This window comes from Xiphophorus hellerii, chromosome 4 (genome assembly GCF_003331165.1).
Source record: "Xiphophorus hellerii strain 12219 chromosome 4, Xiphophorus_hellerii-4.1, whole genome shotgun sequence".
Classification (NCBI taxonomy): Eukaryota; Metazoa; Chordata; class Actinopteri; order Cyprinodontiformes; family Poeciliidae; genus Xiphophorus; species Xiphophorus hellerii.
Window position 1 is genome coordinate 23,599,557 of NC_045675.1, and position 23,948 is coordinate 23,623,504.

The following is a 23,948-nucleotide window of genomic DNA, read 5'->3' on the forward strand; positions in this document are numbered from 1 at the left end:
CCACAAAATCGTAATATAAACAAATGTTTAATTGTGTGAATGCATAGTAGACATATTAAACACACTTGTGATACAGTAGAAAATTTGTGTTGGTACACAAGAACTGCTACAGAGCAATACATAGGCATTACAAATAAACATAATGAAAATGATGCTGCAGAACTGAACACAAAATGTTATCATGTAAAACATCTTCTAAGAGAAAACCCTCACTAAAACCTGAGTTTCACATTAAAGCAACACGGCCTCAAGTATCAACTTGTTGCCACTACAGGAGACTGACAATGTGAAAATGCAGACACGGTTTGGTTAGCAAATGATTCTGAAATGTTCAGAAAATAAGTATTTCTGCCTTCAAAAACAGATCAACACTTTGAAACAAGAGAATATTTACTCAAACACCTCATTACTCTGCAGGTAGATATTTGATGGTCACACAAAACACTATTCAGGCTACAAAAGAAAAATGGTTACACTTGATACAGGTGGATACACTTTGTTACAGTACAAAATGATACAAAATAACAAACAACCTACTTGTTAATTTAACTTTTGTACAAAACTATTTCTCCATTATGTTCAGGTAGAGCAAGTCTGGTTGCTGTACATCCTCCACAGAAATCAGACTTTACTATAAATGATGCACTTTTTATGTTAATATCAAAACACTTAAGGAGTATTTCAGTCACTTAAAGTCTTGGTTTTGAGTGTGTGCTTGACTGTCAGCAGTCAAGATGAGGCTGACCAGCACAAATGTCATCCAGCATGCAGACCATTGTAGTTCTATAACTCAGGAAGGCATTTTGTACAAGACTGCCACTTTCTGAATCAAATCAGTCTCCACTCTACCAATCTTAATACATAATCTTTGTCAATAAAACTATACCGTAACGATTGACTTCAGCAAACATTTTTGTCAGGATTAAACCCTTTCAATTCCCATAACTGAGGTGCTCTCGTTGTTCAGTCCCTGTTACAGCCTCCGTGCTCATACATCCTGCAGCATGCATAAACAACGTTGAGCTATCCGTTTTAAAACAGGCTTTCAGAAACCTCATTGCCTGAAGCAAAACAAAATATTTACTGTCAGCACTTAGACTAATGTTTCCAGTTGTTTGTGCGTTATCTCTAGTTTTAAATTGAGATCTGTGTACTGGTTTTTACCAGCTAAAAGTAGAAATGTAAAGTTAGACTTATTGGGATTCAGAAAAATGGCCTTCATTTACTCATAATAAGGCAAAAAAATACATAAAGCAAAACCGATGTCTATGCTATGGAGTCAGATACGAACTGCTGCAGAGCATAGGTTCAACTTCCTACACAAGCTTTGCTTCCTGACTGGTGATAATAGTTTAGAAATTATCAGCTTAAAATGGAAATAACAGTTTTCAAACTGGTATTTACTTTTCTATAATTGTGTCTTCTATGCATTTTCCTACACTGAAAGACTAAATTTTGCTTGAAAATATACTAAATAATTTCATTATAGATAAATAATAAAAGTAGGAGGAATTGTGTTTTTTTCAGCCTCAGTTCATATGATTCACACTATTTATGCAGAAACTATGTTCCTGTTACTAAAACCCAGTATTCCCAAAAAGTACCAGAACATGGCCTCGGTGTCCTTATCGGATTTATACCGCAAAACATTCCTGCAAATTGACAAGAAGGTTTGGGTACCATTGACAAAACAGTCTCATCTTCATCATCAGCATCATCATTCAATGTTTGGTCTGTCTCAGCTTCTCGATGTGATGACACAGTTTAAGAGCCGGACCCAGCTTCAGTCCCATGTACTTCATAATGACATCACTGCGCAGCAGCATCAGAGCCTTGCCGTCGATCTCCTGCAGAGAGGATAGCGTGTCGTCAGCAGACTCAGGATTACAAAGGTTCTCATGACAGAAATATACTCTACTTGCTTCTAAACTTCATAGCCAAAATGTTCATGTTTTTGGACACTCAAACATACACAAATATCTGATTTGTTGTATTGCAGACAATTGAGATGACGACAATGTAGGAGGGTAGCATTGCAACCGATACAAGAAAATCGGAGCGATCATTTGCACAAGCAGTTAAATAAGCCTTGAGAGAATGACTCTTTCATTGCAGAAGGACGCTGTTCAGAGGAGGAAAACACTATATATGCAAAAAAATTATTGTTCTTAATAAAAGTGGTTCAACCAACTTTGTATGATTTGACAAAGGTGTTCACTTCAAATCATGCTACTGAAGCATTTCATTGTAAAGTTATCTAAACTCTACTGCGTCCATAACCGGAGCCACATGCTTTTGGTCAAATGAGACCAAGATTGAGTTTTAATTTAACAAATGTGCTGAAAACACAAGTGGACTTTACTGTCTTCTTTGAGCCTTTTTCTCTTCCAAAGGCCCCGGAACTGTTGCTAGAATATTTGACTTAATGAAATTTAGAACCGTCAGGCAACTTAGTGGTGGACTCCACCAGCAAACTTTTTTTTTTTTTTTTTTCCTTTTTTTTTCTCCGAAGAGTTTTTGCGGCGCTAGTGGCTCGTATTTTTTCAACAGTAGGCAGACAGGAAGGTGGGTGAGGAGAGGGGGGAAGACATGCGGCAAAGGTCGTCGGGACCGGGAGTCGAACCCGCGACGTCCACGTCGAGGACTAAGGCCTCCAAACGTGGGGCGTGTTAACCCCCTGCGCCACCACAGCACGCCCCTCCACCAGCAAACTTAAAAGTTTTCATTATTGGATCTCTCTGAAGGATAGTGATCCGAAATGTATGGTCAAATCAACACAGAAGTGGTTCATCAGAAACAAAATCAGATATCTTCCATGTGGCTGGCACCACACCTGTTGCAGTCTAAAGCATGCATCAAGACATCTGTTAATTTGACAGAAATACTCACATGTTTCCTGAACAGGTCGACATGCGGACCAAGAGTTTGTGGATCCGCCTCTTGGACAAATCTTATGACCTCATCAACTGACCAGGAGGAAGCGTTGTTCCCTGAAGTCTCTCTGTCCTGTTTCATGTGATCTGGACCTGTTGTTGAGCTAGCTGCTGTAGAATGTGAGAGGAAGACAGCCTAGTCAAAGTAAAGCCCTTTTACTTTTACAAATGGATAGGAGCTCTGGTACAATGGCGTTTCGAAATCTACATGAAGATCTCGCACATTTATAGAGAATTAAAGCTTCACATAAAAAAGCAGTTCAAAACAGTGTTTGGTTGTGTGCATTTTAAAACCTACCTTCCACTCGTCTGTGTGTATTTACAGGACCAAGCTCGGGGGGGTTGGAGCTGACTCGCCGAAGGGGCGGTGGTGTTTGTGTGTGTCCAGGATAACACGGCCGCTCCCTCTTTGCTGCTCTGTAGTCCAGTGTGTTGTGAAGGGGCCGAGGGGCAGGTGTGGGGTCCTTTGTTGGATTGTCATTGGAAACGCCGTTCTCAGTGATGGACAGTGGTTCTGTTCCAAGACACGACGCGGCACATACTCCATGAACTTCAGAGGCAATGTGATGCATGTTTAGTGAGAGCAGCTCATACTGGACTCATTAAATGGTAGTATGGTTAGAAGTGAATTAAAGATGTTAAATTCACTGTGTGAGTTTTATGTAGACAACACAATTCTTCCCCCCAAGGTGAGAGCTTGGTTACTGCTGTGTCTGATGAAGTCATGGTTTCGCTGTAGCTTCTATAATACAAATTGAAGGCTACCGTCCAACCGATCAAAAATAGTCTAAGTAACAAAACAATGCATTCTTTCGCTTCAATTACATAAATATACAGTACAGACCAAAAGTTTGGACACACCTTCTAATTAAAATGGGTTTTCTTTATTTTCATGACTATTTATAAGGCAATAAATCCCACTTATTAACCTGACAGGGCACACCTATGAAGTGAAAACCATTTCAGGTGACTACCTCTTGAAGCTCATCAAGAAAATGCAGTGTGTGTGCAAAGCAGTAATCACAGCAAAAGGTTGCTACTTTGAAGAAACTAGAATATAAGGGGTATTTTCAGTTGTTTTACACTTTTTTGTTTAGTGCATATTTCCACATGTGTTATTCATAGTTTTGATGCCTTCAGTGTGAATCTACAATGTCAATAGTCATGAAAATAAAGGAAACTCATTGAATTAAAAGGTGTGTCCAAACTTTTGGTCTGTACTGTATATATTTAAATGTATTAATACTGGTAAGTATTCCTGAAACAACAGCACAGATCTTGTTTTAAATTTATGTGAGTAATGTTTTTATGAATTGTATGATTTTATGAAAGCGGAACACCAAGCTTAGAAAGTTTTAAGAATGGCAACGATTGCAAATGTATTCCAGACAAACAGCTTATCACTCAAATTACTATTTACTTTCAGAGACTGAAGGAAATCCCCCCACCTGACTTGGTTCTGTTGTAGAAGCGTGTGCTGTTGCTGTAGGGGTTAAAGGGCTGCGAGCTGAAAAGACTGTCGCTCTCCAGGTGTTGGCACATGTTTTCCAAGAACCGCAACACAGACGACGCACTGGAGGCCGAGGGCAACTTCACATAGCGAATGCCATGCTCTGAGCAAACTGAGGGCAGAGCAGAGCACCGATCACTGGGTGTACATACTGAATTCACACACGCACATGCATAATATGCATTCACCGCTAAACAAAACAGCAGATGGCTCAGGGTTAGCACCCTCCCTTTATAAGACGTTAGTTTTCACCCGTTCCACACGGCATGACGCCCTCCCACCCAAGCCAAGCCAGCACAAATTAAAGCCCACCCCCTCCTAATGCCGTCCACAGCTTTCCCTGGAGGAAGACTGAATCCCTGGATCCCAAACCAGGTTAGACGCACGTCAGTTCAGATTACACAAACGGTTCTGACATGAGCTCCTGCTACAGAAACAATGTTTTGTTAGTCCTATTCTGCCTTTCTGACCAATCTGAACATGTACTTAAAAACTGACAGAACTGCTTTATTGTGATATTAATTAGGTATTTTTTGGCTAAGAAAAAGTTTAGAAAACTATGAAACTACAGGTAGAAGTTGACTAGCTTTGCATAAATATGTGCCTTTTCCCTGCATTTACCTCTAATGACCTCTCCTCCCGAGTGGGACTGGCTCTGTAGAAAGGACAACAGCACCGAGGGCTGATACGTACAGTCCACACAGGCCTGAACAGCCTGCTGAAGGACTGCGTTGACCGGAGCTGGACCAAAGTGGTCCGGCAGCTGCTGGACCAGTTTTCGATCTAGATGTGGGCCATAGTTGCCATGTTTGTTGACATAGACACACACTGCAGCAACACAAACCAAGAGAAACATTAGAAAACAGGGTTAACAGGGTTCAGAGTTCACAGGGAAAAGTTAAGGATTTTTGGCAGAATTAAAAATGCTTTGGGATAATGTTGATATTTGTAAGTGATTTGACATTTTATTCACTGGATTACAAGGGAGTGTTGTTTATTTATTTTTTTTTTTTGCCATTTAGCTTCATTCATTCTGTCCTAATTTACATAGCACTGCAGCTGTCGCCCACTACGATGCTGCCACTGCCATGCTTAACTAAGAGGATTATATAATATTAGCCATAAGGCTTCATGTTGGACAAGCATGGTTGATTTGTTAAATCAAAAGAAAATGCCAATTCTTTTTTGCTAGTGGTATTCCAGTGTGTGCTGGTTTTGTATTATTTTATAGGTCATAAAAATCAAACTGTCCAATTAATGACATTGTCAAAGTAGGAAGATGCATTTATTTGTTAAATACATGCAATTGTTTCCTGTGGTTTTGTACCTTTGTAACCTAACTTGCCACTCACCAAATCTTGTCCCGACCTACATTGTTTTTTTTTGTTTGTCAGGTTTAGCACAACGACACAAGTGGTTAAAAATAAGCCAAGCCGGAGTAAAACACAGACTGCCTTTTGCTTTGGTTGATATTACGCCATAATTTTACTTTACGGAAACCAAAAAAATAGGTCTTTAGACTTTCAAGTTTGTGATTAGTCCAAATGTGGAGTTGAATTAGTTACATTTTCTTTTGTTAAACATAAAATAGTTGATGAACTCATTAGCTATGCATGGGTTACAATTATGTTTTAGATCCATCACAGTGTAAAGTAATGAAGGCAAGGTGGCAGCTGCTTGCTTGAGATGCCACCAGGCCTCAGAATTTTGCCCTGAGGTTTCAGAGTTGGCAGTGACCTGAGGACTGTCAGATTATTTACTCACTGAGGGTCTCCATCTGGCGCTAGCTACCCTACAAAGGAACCAGACCTCTCCCATCGCTGGGCCCTCTTTGTTATACTTGTTTTGTAAAAACATTGATTGGCTGTCTCTAAGTGAACTGATTATTTGTTTTTTAAAGAAAATCTGTTTTTGATTTAGACATACCTTTATTTCAATACACGACACACCAATTTTTAATTTTTTTTAATAAATTGAATCACATTGCTTTTTTTTATGGTTACCGACTTTTGATAACCTTATCTATACATTCATATCTATAGCCACAAATTGTTCACTGGAATCAGCTTAATTTGTTATTCACCTGTGCAAATTACATTTGAGCCGTTGCTGAGGTTGCTGTCCACAGAGACGTGGCTGGGGTTCAGTTTGATCTCTGGAGGCGGGGTAGTAACTGGAGATGAGCCTGGGGATTGCCCCATCAGAGGTTTCTTCTGGAGCAAAAAGCAAACAAGCAATTTTGATTAAATTTCTGTGAGCTTCAATTGGCTCCATGTAGGTTATTATTGGCATGTTGAATCTCTCCTACACATGTATGGCGCTGCAGATAATACAGACACTTATATAGTTCAGATGTTGTGCTGTTTATCTCTGCAAGACTGCATAAAAAAAACATGACGGGGTTGTTTTTCCATTGCAGGACAGATTAAATATCTTGTGACATCTCACCTTGCCTTTAGGCTTCGGTCCTCTCTTCTTGTGTGGTCTGGGGGCCAGTGAAGTCTCAGTCACTGGGCTCTGCGGTGCTCCATTCACGGCCGCTGCCGCCGCCGCCGCCGCCTCAGCCGCTGCTTTCAGCAAAGCAATGGTCTGGGATTTTGGACGGCGACCTCGGACACCCTTGCGGACGGGGAGGGGTGGCAGGGGATTTGGCAGTCGGTATGAGGTCTGCATGGAGGTCGAGGATGAGGAGGAGTTGAAAGAGGAGCGACGTGTTGCAGATGTGGAAGAAACCGGAGCGAGAAGTGCACCAGGAAGAGTAACTGAGAAAAACGGGGATCCAGTGGGACAGAGATGGAATAAAGTAAGATTTCCACACAGACACAACACTAAAATTAATCAACAGTGTTCTCATCACAATATCAAGTAGTGTTAGTCTACTGATAGTCAAAAGATTTGTTTTCTGATTTCTTTGTAGATTGTCTGTCAGTCTGGTGTTTTGCATCACAAATACAAACATTAAATCAACATGCTGTGAGAACCTAATTAATCATTCTCAATCATTGCACTGCTGGATTCTCTGCATGGAGAACAGTGAACCAACTATGTGACTCTATATCTTACCAGAAAATAAAAACAAAAATTGTAGTACTCAAATGTAAATATCAAATTAAAACTATCTATATTAGCAATATTTCAATCTGCCTTTAGTGTTTAGGATTACAAATTGAATAAAGGTGAATTAATTCAGCTTTTGTATGTGATCTTCGGAGGGGAAAGATAACAACCGTTCAGCCTCCAGCTTCACTGAAATTGACTTATATCCTATAATATAAAATGTTAATAATAAGTAATATTGCAATACTAAATACTGCATCATTTCTAATTTCTAAAGTTACACTAAGATTAAATGTTTCCTATTTCATGTTTTTAAAAAAAGTTATGCGAGTTTTTTGGAGGCATGTTTACACTTTAACATCTGCACACAAACAAAAATGTAGCATATCATATTTGATAGATATGATATATTTACATCAATATAGCAGGAAAGGACAAAGAGGGTGTTAGAAAAAAGAAAACACAGGCGCCGCCCCTTTTTGACATCATTAGCTTCAGCTTGACACTGTGATACAATCACATAATCATCGTAGTGAACGTGGCCAAGACAGAGCAAAATGAGAGTGGAAAAGAGAAAGATAACCATCTCGAATTTCAATAACAATGTGGTGCTTGGTGAGAATGGGGGTCTGAAAGCGCACACTGACTCTCTCGAGGGGGCAAAGCTTTCATCAGAGCCTCCTTGACTGAAGCAATATAGAGTAACTATGGAGTCTTTACAGTACTCTCAGAGGGGCTGCGAGGGGAGCAGTGAAAGCTGCTTAATTGGAAAATGAGTGAGAGTGGGCTCACAATACAACAGTGTCTTGTTTTAAGGAGCAAACGCTCACTCGCTTGTAATGGACGGGTCACAGAAAACATGTTTAGAGAAGCACAGCGATGCACCCCGAACGCAGAGAGCTGGCCGCCTTATTTACACACATCATACTAGAAGCTGCAAAACTCTCCCAAAGCGCATTAAAATGTTTGAAGAGTGACAGACAGTGGGTTTTAATTCAGCAAATAAATCTGGGTTGGAATGCCTTCTCTGATCTTCCCCTGTAATATATTCACCTAATGTGACAGCCCATCATACCATTTCCATAGCTGTGATTAATGTCTTATTCCTTCATATATTAGTTTATAATCACATTTATGCAAAACAGATTGCACTCTTCCCTATGACAACACCTTTCAAAGAAAATCTGCTAAAATATGACTTTTATCAAACACTGACATTATCAGATCTAATTCATCATCTAGTTCCTGCTCTACTGTACAGCTATGGGGTTTTCACTAAGCAAATCATCAAACTTTTAGGAAGAAATATCATTTACAGTATGACCATAAAATAAAATGGAAAAATTATATGACCAGAAAATATTTCACTGCTCAAAACAAAATGGCAGAAAGGATTAGTAAAAACTGAATGAAGCTCCAAATAAAAATAAAAAAAATGTATAATGTTTCCATGTTTTCCTCAAAGAATTTCACAACTATTATTTTCTGGTAGCTCAATAATCTGAATAACCTGAAACATTCATACATGTGGAGCCATATGCTGATAGAAAATCACGAAGGATTAAAACTTGTTGACAAAACTGCCACAGTGGATAGATTGTGATATTACCTCTAAATTGCATCCTCTCTATTGTTGTGATTGACTCCTTTTTCTTTAGCTTCCCAACCTACATTATATTTCCTAAGAATACATCTGACCTGAATGTTGTTGCAGTTTTCCCTGTGAATGAATTCAAGGACCGATTTTAAGTTTGGCTAATCAGCCTGAGATTTAGAAAAATCTAGTTTTCTATAATGCATGCTGGTGAAATTAAAAGTGTTACAAATGAAAATCTATTCAAAAAAATTCCCCTTGGCTTAAATGCTTTTCTATATGTTGTTTTATTAAAGGTCATATTTTTCATATTTCCCTGTTTTTTGAAGATGTTTTGTCCTCATTATATATAGAGGGAAACTACAGGACCAATCCTATTTTCCAGCTGCTAGTAGCAGCCTTGTGGCCAATAAGGAGTAAGTAAACAGTGGCCTGGATGTTTGCTATCTTCACAATGTTTTAATTTGCCTATCTAAGTGGTTTCCATGTCGTCAGATTTATTGGACTGATAGCATTGTATTTAAGACAATAAAATGTAGCTTAAGGTCTCTATCTAGCATCAACACGGCAAATCTTACCAGGAATGAAGCGCCCTGAACTCTAAATATCATAAAGCTAATTAAAACCTCCTACAGTATCCTCTCTCTCATCAAAGCCAAACAATCTGAATGCTGCGTGGATTATGTGTTGAGGCTGCAGGCTGTAATTTATCACTGACAGATATTATTTAATCAAGTAGACAACCTGAATGTGTTGGTGCGAGTGTGATATAATTATTAAAAATATTATGATTACTACTGCTATCAATACTAAGTTATAAATCTGATGAGTTTTTGAACAATACTCATGATATATAGTTTCAAGGTGGTAAAAAAGAATTTACACGATTGTTGCCGTTTAGTTTTGAAAGTCAAAAAGAAAACATGCACTTCAGCTCTTGACAACAAACTTAATAAATGTCGATAGAGTAGACAAGTTTTGAAAACGCATTAGAATATGTCTAAAGAAGCTTTTTTAGAAGTAATGAATTCTTATAGGCACATTGAAATAAAATTGTGATTTTGATTTGACAATAAGAAATCATGCTATATTTTTGTTATATTGCCCAACCCTCTTTTAAAGGGGATTAAATTAAACCTTCTCACAGAACAGAAAACGGTGGAGAACATTCAAGAAAACTACCACATGTCCAGCTCTTGTCTTCCAAGCACATTCAAAGAACAAACCACAGGATCCTAAAAGAAATTTCCAAAATCCCTTAATTGTCATTCCAGGATCTATCGAAGCATCTGGTGACTGTCATAGCTGTACAATCACAAAGAGACTGCACAAGTTTAACTTTCATCGAGGGTTTGCAAGCAGGACACCTCATTCCAAATGTGAAGCATGAAGGTGGAAGTGTTGAGTTTGAGAATATTTTGCTCCAGCAGAACCTGACCAGCTCGATATCAAAGAATCCAAAACTGCACGAATAATATCAGAGACCATCTGTAAAACATTAAGCTGAAGCAGCACTGGACTTGGCAAAACAGCCACCAAGTAATTGTGTTAACACGAGAAAAGGTGAAACTAGAAAGCGTTGTAGGAAATATACTTATAAAATTTAGATGCAGGAAAACCCTCAAGTGCCTCACAGCTGAAAGTGAGGAGTGAGGCAAACCTTCCTCAGATCTTCGTCAAAGACTAATAGATGGCTATAAGAAGCTTCTCACTGAAGTTACTTTAGCCAAAATCCCAACTTTTTTGTAGAATTGAAGAGAATTTATTGCCAGCAAAAGTACAAGACAAACAACAGCAATAATGCTTGCCTACAGCAAAGTTTTCCACGAGTCTTTAAACTGGTCACATTTGCAGAACTTGATATTATGTAACAGATCACGAGAGATTGTATTCTGCACAAAGAATAATTTGTCTTCGGTTCCTGCCTAAGGACAGACTGCTCAGAAATCGTCTGCTGGGAGTTCATCCTTTCACTTTCAAGTCTGCATGCAACAGACGAGCCCGTTTAGATTACACTTTAGCTGTGAGGTTCCCATACCAAGCTGACACCAAACAACCAATGACATCAGTTATAATAATGATGCTTAATGACTGAAACATGATTCATTTTTTGCTGATTAGTGCACTCAAATCACTTTATTGTACTGAGATTTTACTGAGACAAGATCAGAAACATAAGAGAACAATTCCTTTGAATGACCTTTTTCACATGACTGCATATATTATACTTAGATGTTAATGTCTTGCATCATCTAACAAACTGGAACCCCAAAAATAATGACTAGTTCATCAGAGAAAGCAATAAAAAAAAAAAAAACAGAAATAAATCTGAGCAAACCATGAATGGCATGTCTACACTACAATGAAGCAGGGACATATGGTACTGATCATGAGTATATAATTCCAACTCGACCCGATGACCTGTGTAAAACCCTAGCCTGAGGAAATATGGTTGTGTATGCAAGTTGGGGTGTATGTGGGTGTGGGGGTGTGTGTGTGTGTGTAAGAGTGTGTACAAGTGGCGCCGCTAAAGAAGTGTGTCTGCAGTCTGGAGTCCTGGGGAGGGGCTTCACAGAGTTCTTTCTCATCTAATTAAGCTTACAAACCACACACACACACGCGCACGCCCCCGCACACACGTCAAATATAAATATACAGGCTGCTCTTTTGACTGATTCACACCACTCTGAGACTTCAGGTGTGTAACTGCATGTAAAAAAAGCAGAGAAGGGAAGTTACACAAATGGCTTCAAGCTGCAAAGCATGAACAACAAAATCTGTTCGTGCACACATCGTCCAGCTTCATCGAACACTGAAACACAGAATGAATTGCTTGTTTAACTCTTCACCTGAACACAACCACACTTAATGAAATAGTTAACTCTTCATAAAAACATAAAGACAAACCCCAATAGTCATTGATTGTTTCCTAAGCCAGCTGCACACTAACAAAGACATGATTAGAAACACATGAAGCTCCAAACTTAAATAGAGCCACCATTGCTGGGAAACCTTCTCACCCCGCTCCCCTATTTCATACAAGTTTCCTGATAATAATTTGAAGAATCAACAATGATTGATAAATTCAACAAGGAAGATTATTGTCTTTACCTGAACAACAGATTAACTTATTTCCATTTCTTGTTTTTCTTCAAAACAGTAACCAAACATGTATTAGTTTTGATCACGAATTTGTCTCTTCGGAGACTTTCCCCCTCTAAAATAAAGTTGCAGTGTTAGTTAAATAAAAATCACTACACCCCTCCAATCTCACCAAATCGACAATGGTAAACTGCCATAAAACAGCTATTAATGACAACTGTGCGATTATGTGAGTTGACAAAACATTAAATTTCAAAAAGTAAAACATAAAGCCAGGTAAAAAGTTTTTCCTACAATTATGCAATAGAACAAACTGACGCCACTCACCAGGAAATGCAAAAAAAGAAAGAAAAAGAAAAAAGCAGAACTTCAGTGCACTGGAGTACTGGTTAGTAATGTCTTTGGCAATAAAAGTCCCTGCTTCCTGATTTGTCTTTGTCACCGCTCTGTTTCTTTCAGACGATGCTTCTATTTCTCCAGCGGCCGCTTCATCTGCACTTCATTGTCTACTTTCGGTGTCTTTATTAGCTGCTTCTCTCCCTGTCTCTCTTCTCCCGGCAGAAAACCCACAACAAAGCCCACGCTGCTCCTCGGGCTGCTGGCTGACGGGGCTGCAAAGCTTCCCTCACCAATGAATGAGCAGAAGGAGGGTGAGGCGGGGTAGGGGTGCTGGTGAATTTGCATAGGGGTAGGGGAAGGGTAGAGCGAGTAAAGGAAAGGAAAACTGGGTGAGGAAGGGGGAAGTTGAGCTATTTATTAATGTTATCTGTTTGCCATATCGACAGTCTGCATCAGTCACCTGCTTCTAAGTAATCCTCTGGGGGAGGGGGAGAACATGTGTGTGTTTGTTAGGGTGTGGAGAGGTTACCGGCGGGACTCCAAGACAGGGTGGGGGATGGTTTAAGCTTTAGGAGAGGGGCGGGGGGGGAGAGGGGGTAAAAGGTTAAACTGGATCAGGAGGGTCGTGATAGAAATGAATGAAAACTCCTGGAGTTATGCACACATAAGAAGGATTCTCCTCAGAAAAAGAGACACAAACACACACACACATACGGCAAAGACCCAGGAGGGGTCCATCTCAGTGTAACCCTAGACTATTCAGGCGGTTTCTGATGAAAGATGGCTGGGTCCTCCTTTGGGAGCTGACCAAGTCGGATATCACCCAGGCTCTGGGACAATGCGGGAAAGACCCTCGAATGACATCTTAATCTGCGTCTTAAATGGCAAAAAAAGGAAGTGTCAGATTTCTACTGACTTTTTAAATATATGTTCACCAGAATCTTCAAACAAATATTGAGCCCTCTAGTATTTAAAAAGGAAATCATAAGCAGGAGCAAAACCCTATTATGTTATGTGCATATATAAAAAATATATCGATTTTATTCTTTGGGTTTGAATCTTATTCAAATTAAGACATGTCAGTCACCCCTTTGTTTTTCTATCCATTCTCACTAGTTGAAAACCTAGTATTTATATGCTGTCTAAATTGAAAGTTTGAAAAGAAAATATTTTCCAAGCATTTGGAGCCAAAAAGTGACATTCACATTGGTTTCTACTGTTATAAACAAAGAGGAGTGGAGCCTTTGTGTTACACCTAGACATGCATTCATACATTATTCACAAAACACTATTATGCGATTTTTATGCATTACCAAAAAACTGCATGACTATAGCAAGATATTGTTTGTAAAACTCATTTCACGTGGTCTTGGCATGTTTTGGTTTTGTGAAGGAAAATACAAGTATCGGGGTCAAAAGGATGAACTAAATGAAAGCCAGATAAAGAAGGAGTAATTGCATTGTCTCTCACTTCTTCTCTCGTATGCAAAGTTAATTATCAGCCCATTAACACCTCCACACAGCCCTCACTTTTTCACCTGCTTGTTAAAAAAAAAAAAACAGAAGTGTTCTTCCGATTATCATTATTCTTTGTTGTAATTGTAATTTTTTTTCACGAAGCTTTTAAGTTTTGACCCGTACCGAAGACAACACGTTTGTTTAATGTCAACTGATTCAGAAGTACATAGATTCAATATTTTTTACAGTCTCCAGTTTGAGTGACCTAAATGTGCTTCTGAATTATTCTCCGTGTTTCTGGATATTTAATGAAGGATCCATTATTCATCTCACATTATTCAGGTTTTTAGTAGGCAAAATTTAAGCCACAATTTGATTATATTGTTGGTGATTCATTTTTGTACTTTTAAAAGGGTATAATATGTCACGTGAAATTTATTATATTAATTGGCAGGGACAATGCACATTAATTAACATTACTCTAATAAGGCACCAGAACTAATTACTTTTCATCTGTTGTCCCTGGATTAAGAGAAAATCTGTCGTGCTAGAAACGAAGCTAAATTTGAAATTACTTTACACAAATTCCGCTTATAAATACAATGAATATAATTTATACAATGTGTTAAATTTCTTTAAATATATCTTGCATTTTTAATATTTTATCATCACATGTTACACATTTTATGCCATCTGAGTGCTTAACAAAGACACAATATGGATTACAAAATAAAAAGAGGACATTTTGATTTTTACCATGTTCATGACTAAATGCATACACTGAAGGACTGGCACAAGCTTTGTTGAATCCATAATGATGTCAAGAAATGGTAAGCAACCAGCTGGCAAGTTCAGAAATACATAATAAAAAAAACTGTAATCTGTAACATAAGACTTTATTCTTTAAGCAACTCAGTGTGGATTTCATCTCCTTCTTGCTAATTCACTAAATAGACAACTTTCAAATACAAGAATTTAACATCTGATGCCCTCTAGTGGTGAATTAACAAAAAACCCTGCCTGTTCACAACCAATAATCAAAAGACCAAAGAAAGACAGAAAACCATCATGTCTTCTATTAGGATAGTATTTGTAAAATCTGAATTAATCTTGAATAATTAAGAATGAACTTTCATATCAGACAAGATAAACAGGAATTGAGTATTTGTCCTTTTCTCTACACCTATGTGAGGTAAGTAAAGCTGAATTGAAAGTGAAAATCTATAGCTGGAAAATGAAAGATTCTTTATTCAAGTTAAATTTTCTATGAACAGATGAAAGATTTACCTAACTCATGAGAAGTCTATTTAAAAGTTCGATTAAGAAAACAGCGAAAAGCAATGCTTACAGAAGTTTCCTGGTGGCTGTAAGCTGTGCTTCGTCAGGGCACACCAACCAACAGGGAAGATGTCTCTGGAGTCGAAGGGGCACCAGTAGTCGAAGGCACCTCGCCAGCCATCAAACATTACAAAAATCTCAAGGCCTCGGACCTCTCCCACCGTGGCGGGACAGATCAGGTAGGGGTTTTTCCTGTCCACAGCCTCCAGCTTCATGCCGGGGTGGAAGTAGTTTTTATCTGCGCTGGCTGGCTCCTAACACAACAAAATATGAAAACATGGGAACAATGTTATGTTATGACACAATGTAGTGCATAACTGCGAATTGGAAAAATTGATGTATTATTCTAAGATGTTTTTAAGTGTGAAATCCATGTATATCCCACACTTCTAATTGAATATGTTCAGCTGCAAGTCAAGGGCAATATCTCAAGCCCATCAGATTGCTCTGAGAGTAATCTAAAGTCATGGTTTGTAACAAACCGCACGCTATGGGTGGGTAGGTAGGTAGGTAAGGAAGTAAGAAAGAAAGCAAGAAAGAGAGAAGGAAAGAAAGAAAGAAAGAAAGAAAGAAAGAAAGAAAGAAAGAAAGAAAGAAACAAACAAAGAAAGAAACAAAGAAAGAAAGAAAGAAACAAAGAAAGAAACCATTTTTGCTCCTCTTCCACAACGGACAGATATGTAGAGTGTTCATAACCAATATCTATCCTGTCAACAGATTCTCCAACTTAAGGATTCGATTTCTGCCGTTCCTCTTGGCTGCTTCTCTGCTCTCCTTGTCCAGCCAGTGAGTTTAGGTGGACAGTTTTGTCTTGGCAGGTTTACATTTGTGTCATACTCTTTCCATTTTCAGATAATGGAAAGAGTGCTTTGTGGACTGGTATTGTTTTATAACCTAACTGAGTTTTGTTTTAAGGGTGTTATTAACACGAAGGGGGATGAAGGCAAAAGCACACCATGCTTTTCAGATTTTTGTTCTAATAACATCCCAATTATGCACTCATTTGTGTTGATGTAACTCTAAAACATTGAGGTTTGCAGTAGTAACATAACAAAATGTGAAATAGTGATATACTTTTACAGGTGCTGTTTTTGATTGATAAATATCTCCCTGTATTTTCTATACAAAGAAAAACAAGTCTTTGTCTAACAGAGGCTTCATTTGAAAATCAATCTCTATAAAATGATAAGCACCTTGTTCAAATATATTTTACAGAAATCTTTGTGAATCTCCTAACTTCAGGTCAGACCACTAACTGAATCCGAGATTGAATCATCCTATGTGACACATGGATGAGACCATTCTACAAGTTAAGTGTTTTTTAGGTTGCCTTCTTACCTTCTTAAAAGCAGAGGCGGGGGCTATCTCTGCACCGCTTAGCGTCCGCAGGAGAAACATGGGCCATGAGGATGCATTCATCCTGAAACCTGAATGTGCAGTAGATACCAAACAGTCACCACTTCTGAATCCTGTTGGGAATTTTTCAAGTGTATTCAAGGGCCTTTCTAACGGAGAAACCAGGGAGTGAGTAAAATCACGTGTAAAGGACAAAACTGCCAAAGCAAACTATGCAGGATGGCTAACAGTATCCCTGCTGTGATTCTGTTTTATCTTTTACATGTTCAGTTAAGTTGAATTCTGCAATTACTCAACCCAACACATATGTTTTTCAAAATAAACATTAACTTAAAACTAAAGAAAAGAAAGTGTTGAAAAGTAAAAAGTCCAATTTTCCTTCCAAATCTCTCTAATGTACGTCACATGTTTTGCAGCTCAAATCAAAGCTAAACTATTGTTATGATTTTATACAATTTCTACTGGTTACCAGCTGTGAGCCCTCGTGGTTAAAGACGCTCACCGAGGGGCGGCTGCAGCATGTCTCCAGTCCTTTCACAAGTTCCTATTGGCTGGATGTCCGAAGAGTCCACAAGCCGCCAGAAGTCATTAGTGTTGTCGCTGCCATCCAGCCGTAGTCGCAGGCGAGTCCCCATCATGCCCATCACCGTGGCGATGCACACCGAGTTAGAGTTGCGAGGGTCTCGAGCCTCAAGCTTCATACCAGCTTTGAAATCATTGGAAGGGGGGATTCTAGACTGCAGAGAGACAAAAAGACACCGTCAGGCCTTTTAACTGGTCTCTCTGTTCATATGGCTGCAATATAAAACAGATTTTTACTGAACAGAATTGGTCTGACTTGCTGATTTTGTCAGTTTTTTTTTATTTTCCTTTAAAAAAAATTGTTTTATTTCTGAAAATAAACATAGCAAAGATTGGCTTGTAAAGGAAAAGGAAACTGTGCAGCAGGTTACATAAAATAGGTCGTAGCTTTGAATCCAACAGAAAATAAAGGGATTACACTTTAACTATTCTCCTATTGTAATAGTTTTCTCCAGGTCGCTTCAAAATGTTCGTGGTAGATTTATGGCCCACAAGAACATTGATTTATATATAGGTGGAACAGAGGTAACATCTGATTTTTATATAAGTTCAAAACTTTTTTGTTAACCTGACAATGCATGCCAGTTGTTCCTCTTATATGACTGACTTTATTTTTATTTTACTAATGAAAAAAAAATCTAAAATCGTTAAAACACTCTTGATGTGTATGATTAATTCTACCCTAAATGTGGAATAAGATGTTAAACCTTAAATGTGAACCAATTATTTTATTAAGTAAAGTAATAATATCTAAAAAAAAACTCTGAACATGAAAGCAACCCCAGAGATGAGGATATATTCTGGCTGCAATAAAAGACTTGGTTTGTCTTGAGCTGTTAAAGGAAAATAATATCAACCATTGTTTTTATTAACTGTTTAAATTGGCATATCTTTTTGCCACAAGTCCAATTCTGATTGGTTAATCAGCCCTTCATGTTGATTCCTCCATCAAAAGCATAACAATAGTCCCTGACCTCTATTGAAGTGCATCAAAGAGTCCGCTGAACTTTAATTTGCTTAAGGACCAAATAAATCAACAAACAAGAAAAAAGTCAGACCTTCTACTATTTAACCATCCAATGACCAGTCAAGGCAAAATAAGGCAAAAAATGACAGATTTTTGCCAATATATATATTGTTGTCATACTTGACAATACAAGAGGTTGATTTTCTCTGCCAGTAAAAAGCAAAACATTTTTTTCTTTTACAGTATGTGCCAGTATTAATGCATCTCCACTGGAATGATATTCAGTCGTTACTTGTTTCTAAATCGTATGCTAACATATCACTCTTGTATACTTTCTGTAGTATTGTATGTGGTCATTTAATAACACAGTTGATTTCAAGAAGTTGTTCTTGCTAATGTGATCATTTTGAGACAAGAACTGCCTGACAATAAGCAGCTGTTATAGTTTTTAACCTTTGCTTATAAAATTGACTACAGGACATTCAAAGTGTCCGTTAAGCAGCAGCAGCATCGACGCAACACTGACTTAGAAAACAGAACAGCTACAAACATGAAGGGAACGATGTAGTAAAATAAAGAGATAGTTTTTGGGGATTGAAGGAATAACAGAGCAAAAATGCATCTTACTGTGAAGATCAGCTACCTGTTTGAAGCAAGAAGGTGATGCTGCAACAGATGAGGTTTCTCTCAGATAGTCTTCCCAGCTAAACGGTTCTGTTAACAAAGATAAGGGCAGTAAACTGATTAATAGCTTCTTACTTGGAAGTACATTATGAATAGCTAAACAGATAAACGCAAGAAAAATAATAAAAATTAAGCCATTAATCAACTGCTGTTAAATAAAACACCATCAGTGGATACACAGCTAATAAAAAACTTTACAAAATATGTAATTAAATTGCTCAAAGACTCAATAAATAGCGGCTTAAGATTTAAATGAAAGCACAGCGGCTAATTCTAAGCAGTTTCGCGGTAGCTTATTTTTCAGTTTTCCAAAAAGCAATTTAAGAAAACCACTCAATAAGGCATTAACACTTGAGTCTTACTGAAAAGTTCAACAATGAAAAGCAGAATATCTGACCGTTTGATTTGTCGAGGGCAGAGCCTGCTGTGATGCTGCTCCGCCTCTCCTTCTTCTCCTCTTTTGGATCTGAAATCAAAACAATAATCCAACGATGAGAACAACACGACAGAGCGGCAACATTTTGACCGCGTCGTAAACATTAAACACCAACGACATTATTGAAATGGTAGGCACTCTCTGTGATGCGTCTAAGATTCGGATTGGGGTAAAATCCTGAAAGATCTCTGACCGGACAACCCGAGAACAACGTACTCGTACCTCTTTGTGGTGTCCGTCCCATGATGACCAGGCAAGAGGGCTAAACAGAAACCTAACAAGAAACAGGAAAAAAACAACCTGTAATTGTTATCACAACGCTAAAGTAACCTGAATTTAAAAATATTTCAGAATAAATCATAAGTTTAAACAAGTTCTGGATTTGATTACATCTGAACCCTTTGATCTGATTTCATCCAAACATCACTGTTTTACGTTAGATTGTCAAAATTACATGTAAATATTAGGACAGAAATCAAAGTGTTGGAAGTTCAGTAACTGAATGGCAAATTTTCTATTTAAAAAAAATCACAGCACTCATCATCTGCTGTATTACTTCATTCTTTGTGTTCAGCATAACGAGTGTTGAGAAAAATAGGCTTATAATGTAACGCTAGTGACATTATCACGCTGACATGACAGTGACCTGCCTCGTAAAAATATTTATGATTTATTTTGGTTTTGATTTCTTTTTACGATTAGAGATTAGGTACAGAAAAAAAATGTCAAGAGTTTTCATTTTAAGTCACCAGCATTACAATTAGTTTCAACCCAAGCAATTCCTAAAGCTAAAATGTAAAAAAAAAAAAAGAAGGAAAAAAAAGCATTTTGTGCATGTTCCTCTTCAGCATGTTCCTTTGGTTTACTCTTCAAAACAGAAATGGCGAGACAACGTGCCATTCAAGCAAAGTGGTATGAATCTAAATAACCTCAATCTGCTCTCCATCAGTCAGAGCAAAAAATTTAAATCAAGTGGAACAGGGACAAACTTAGTTTTTCCAGTACACACATTGAGAAAAATGGAGAGAGAGATAAAACATTCAGACAAACTACTCTATATGTTCATCATTTTTTTCTACACTAGGCACAGCTACTGCAACACAAGATCTGCGTATTTCAAGGCCTTTTGCAGAAGTAAACTATCTGTGCCAGTAAATGTGGGGAGCATCATGTATTGCACGTAAAAATAATTTTCTACATACGTCACATCTGGGAGAAACTTCTGACTTTATTAAGTTGCACATTTATTCTAAGCTTTAACTCCACTCTACGGTTAACCTCCTGGTTATTTTAGTTTTATTCTGTTGATCCATTTGTTTTATTCTGTTTTTGTTTATCCATTTGCAGCCCTTGTTTTTTGCTACCTTTGGGTCTTCATTGAGTTTGTACGCGGCGGGAAAAAGGAACATTTGTGAATAAAAGCAAAAAGTTTTTATATTTGTGTAGATTTTGCTTTTTCTCTCCTTAACCTGTAACTCTGCATTAGTAGCTAGCATTTTTTTTAATCTACTTTTTCAAATTTGTTATTCACTAGCTACCATCTAAAATTTGCCAACAGAAAAACAGAGTTAAAAACGTACTCGGCTAGAATAAATGTTGCATGTCCTCACCATTCAGGTTTTGCGGCATTCTTCCATCCCAAATAGCTCTGCAGCAACGCTAATATTTTCCTGCTGCTGCAGTGGAGTGAAGACGTTTAAATAAAGCATTTCTGCAATGTTTAAACTGAAATGTTGTCACAAAAGTCTAAATTAGATTTATGAAAACGGCATGCCCTGGAAAGTCCATAAACAACTCAAGAAGCCCAACAAATGTAATCCATAGCAGCAAAATAGCTGCTACGAACCGGATCCGTTAGTTTGAAAGCAAAGTCTTGTGAACTGCAGCACAGCTTTCCTTCCTCCTGAAGAGTGAACCCCATTTAGTCTGAAGGAATCATAAAGCAGCTCCAGCCACCATAAAAAGCCATTAAGATGTGTGGATGTGAGGACTTGAAAAGGATTCCTGCTCTCTGGGGAAAAAAAAGCCCGGTGTGTGTTTGCTCTGGTCTGTGTGCTTCACCCAGGAGGGTCAAACTGAACTGCCCTGCAGATCAGGAAGCACTTAATTTTTACTGCCCCCATTTCCACTGGCTCTAACATTGATCTGGGATTTGGGTAAAGTTTAACAAAATCTAAACTGTGGTAAGGCTTAAAACGTGGCCTAAGGCCTGATTTCATGTAAAACTTTACTTCAGAAAAGTGAGGCAGCTATTATTTCATCTCGTTTTATCAAGTATTGGAAAAAATCTGAAGCATTTAATGCAGAGACACACTCTAAGTGTTGCTAATTAATAGCATTAAAATGTCTACTTTAGTCATAACATGAATGAATAATGTAATTTCAATAGGTCATTTATGAATGTTGGAAGAAGACAAAACTTTTAAAGGAAGATGCTTATCCCTCAATCCAAACAGCCAGTCAAAGGTTAACTTATTTATAAAAAGAATACACTAAAGAGCAAACTTTGTATTGTGAGACTGTTTTCACTGTAATTAGCTTTCACCCAATAACTACTACTACAACTGGTGTTGAGAAAATAAAGATCAAAAAGACATCTTAAACTTTATGTGATCACAAAAATATGTTTGCAGAAAGAATATATTATTTTGAATAAAAACCAGCACAAAGGGCCCTTCTTTCCTTGCCTCAATTATTTTGAAAATGATCAACAAGGATCAACTAAAATCTCTGAAAAGATGCAATAGTGAAATTTCTCTGATTTATCAGATCATGTAAGAAAAATTATAATCTTTTAGTACGACAATATATTTATATATTCTATTAAGGGGTTATTGACGATGCAACAAGAATGTTACAAAATTACTTTGGTGCGTTTTTCCACCTAAAAACAACACCATCACACAGTAAGTTTTTGTCATAAGCAAACAGATTAGTTAGTCAATTAATTTGAAAACATTGGCACAAATCAAGGACGGAAATGATTCTGCGAGTTTTTAACAACGTTAAAACGTTTTAGAATATCTCACCAGCATTACAGAGACGCAGCACTTTCTGAGTTCCTCATAACAATAACGAAAATAATATTCATAATTTAAAAAGCTAATAAAGAAAATAGCTAAGCACTGCTGCCACAACCTTTCAACATTTTTACTTAACCAGAAACAATGGTAACACTTCTACAAACTATTGAAGCAAATACTTCAGATCAGTAAGTAATTTAGATAAACTGACTTGATCAAACGATTTCTTGCTGGCACAATTTTATGTCTAAAGACTTTTTAGGAAATTGTTAGATGCCGTTTTGTCTAATTGTTTTTCCGAATATCTTTTATTTCTTAAACGACACAAAAAAACAAAAAGTAAAACTGGGATGTGAAATCCTCTGAAAGAAGCCCGCTGTTTGGACCCTGTGGGTGTTGACTCTGACTGGCAGAGAGCCTGCAGGCTCATGTTACTGCTGCTCGGGTCCTGGAGATGGGTGTGAGCCGCTGCATCACATCACATCAAACAACTTATGAAGCCCCACGAGTTCACATTTGGACTATTTAAACGCCCATTTCGCCGTGAATCATACCATGAAATGTTGAGGTAATTGCACGCCCCGTGTTACTGATCAGAGTAAACGTCTAAATTAATTTTTAACTGCCTGGGAACGGCAAAAAAAAAAAAAAAAAAAAAAAAAGCTGAAGAAAGGGTGGCTCAAAATATAGGTGAAGAAAAGTCTGTGACGCATTTTCATTTGGTTTACGGGCACATTTTGTGGGCGGGACGGCGCTCATTACACGGGCTACACACTGCTAACGTTGCATTTCAGCTACGGCGTGGTTCTTGATGCTGCGGGAGGTTATTATTTTTTTCCCCCCCTCTTAGTTTCAGTGCAAGCCTCTGCAGGAAGCCAGCAATCAAAAAGCGAAGGGATATCTGCAGAGTTCAGAGCAGCTACAGTAAAGCGCCAAGCCCCCCTTTTCTCTCTCTCTCTCCGTCCGTCCGTCTGCACAGAATAGCTACAGTATAAACAATCTATCAGTGCGCGGGGATAAGGAGCAGGGTACGGCCAGCAGCCGCGAAAAGAACCCGGGCAGAGACGCGTCACCTGCGGCCCATGAGACTATTTATGAGATAGCAGCGGTACAAACCGTGAGAGCGGGCTGTTTTGATGAGAGACTCCTCACTTTCCATCAAATGCAAGCCGCCATATTCGCTGCAGCTCCGCGCATGTCCACAACGCAGTGCTGTAATTCATCTTTTCCACCGGAGCTCCGGGGGAAAACAAAAAACAAAAAAAACAGCGGTCACAGGAGGGGAATTAATAATTAGTCGCTCTAGTTGGACCAGAAATGTCCTCATGTTTCCGTTTCATCACAGACGGTGGGGGGGTCACGTGCAGACGAATGTCATTCATGTTTTTAATCGCTCTCTGATTGGCATGCAGAGGAAGTTCAAGCGTCATTCCTGACGGTAATAAATAGCAGCTTGGAGATGAATGACCAATTGACCAGACGGTAGAGAACCCAACTTTTTCAGCTAAATTATTGTCTGATCCAAAAAGAAAAGAAAGAAAAAAAAAAACAAACTTGCACCAAAACAAA

General features: G+C 38.2%; 1 protein-coding gene across 4 annotated transcripts; it reads right to left on the bottom strand.

Moving 5' to 3' along the window:
• Positions 1-10: 10 nt before the first annotated feature.
• Positions 11-23,904, bottom strand: scml2 (Scm polycomb group protein like 2). Of its 4 annotated transcripts, none has more exons than XM_032561560.1 (14): positions 23,496-23,904; positions 19,579-19,630; positions 19,318-19,386; positions 18,880-18,950; positions 17,190-17,424; positions 16,670-16,758; positions 15,342-15,585; positions 6,892-7,205; positions 6,527-6,653; positions 5,065-5,271; positions 4,382-4,555; positions 3,232-3,483; positions 2,890-3,044; positions 11-1,847 (listed from the first exon to the last, which is right to left on the bottom strand). In XM_032561560.1, the coding sequence occupies exons 2-14, from the start codon at positions 19,598-19,600 to the stop codon at positions 1,722-1,724; spliced, it is 2,085 nt and encodes a 694-aa protein (XP_032417451.1). In that variant the 5' UTR covers positions 19,601-19,630; positions 23,496-23,904; the 3' UTR covers positions 11-1,721. The 4 variants fall into 4 exon arrangements, with proteins under 4 accessions (XP_032417451.1, XP_032417450.1, XP_032417452.1 ...); XM_032561559.1 differs by having other exon boundaries at positions 6,527-6,656; XM_032561561.1 differs by having other exon boundaries at positions 3,232-3,447; positions 6,527-6,656; positions 23,496-23,895.
• Positions 23,905-23,948: the final 44 nt, after the last annotated feature.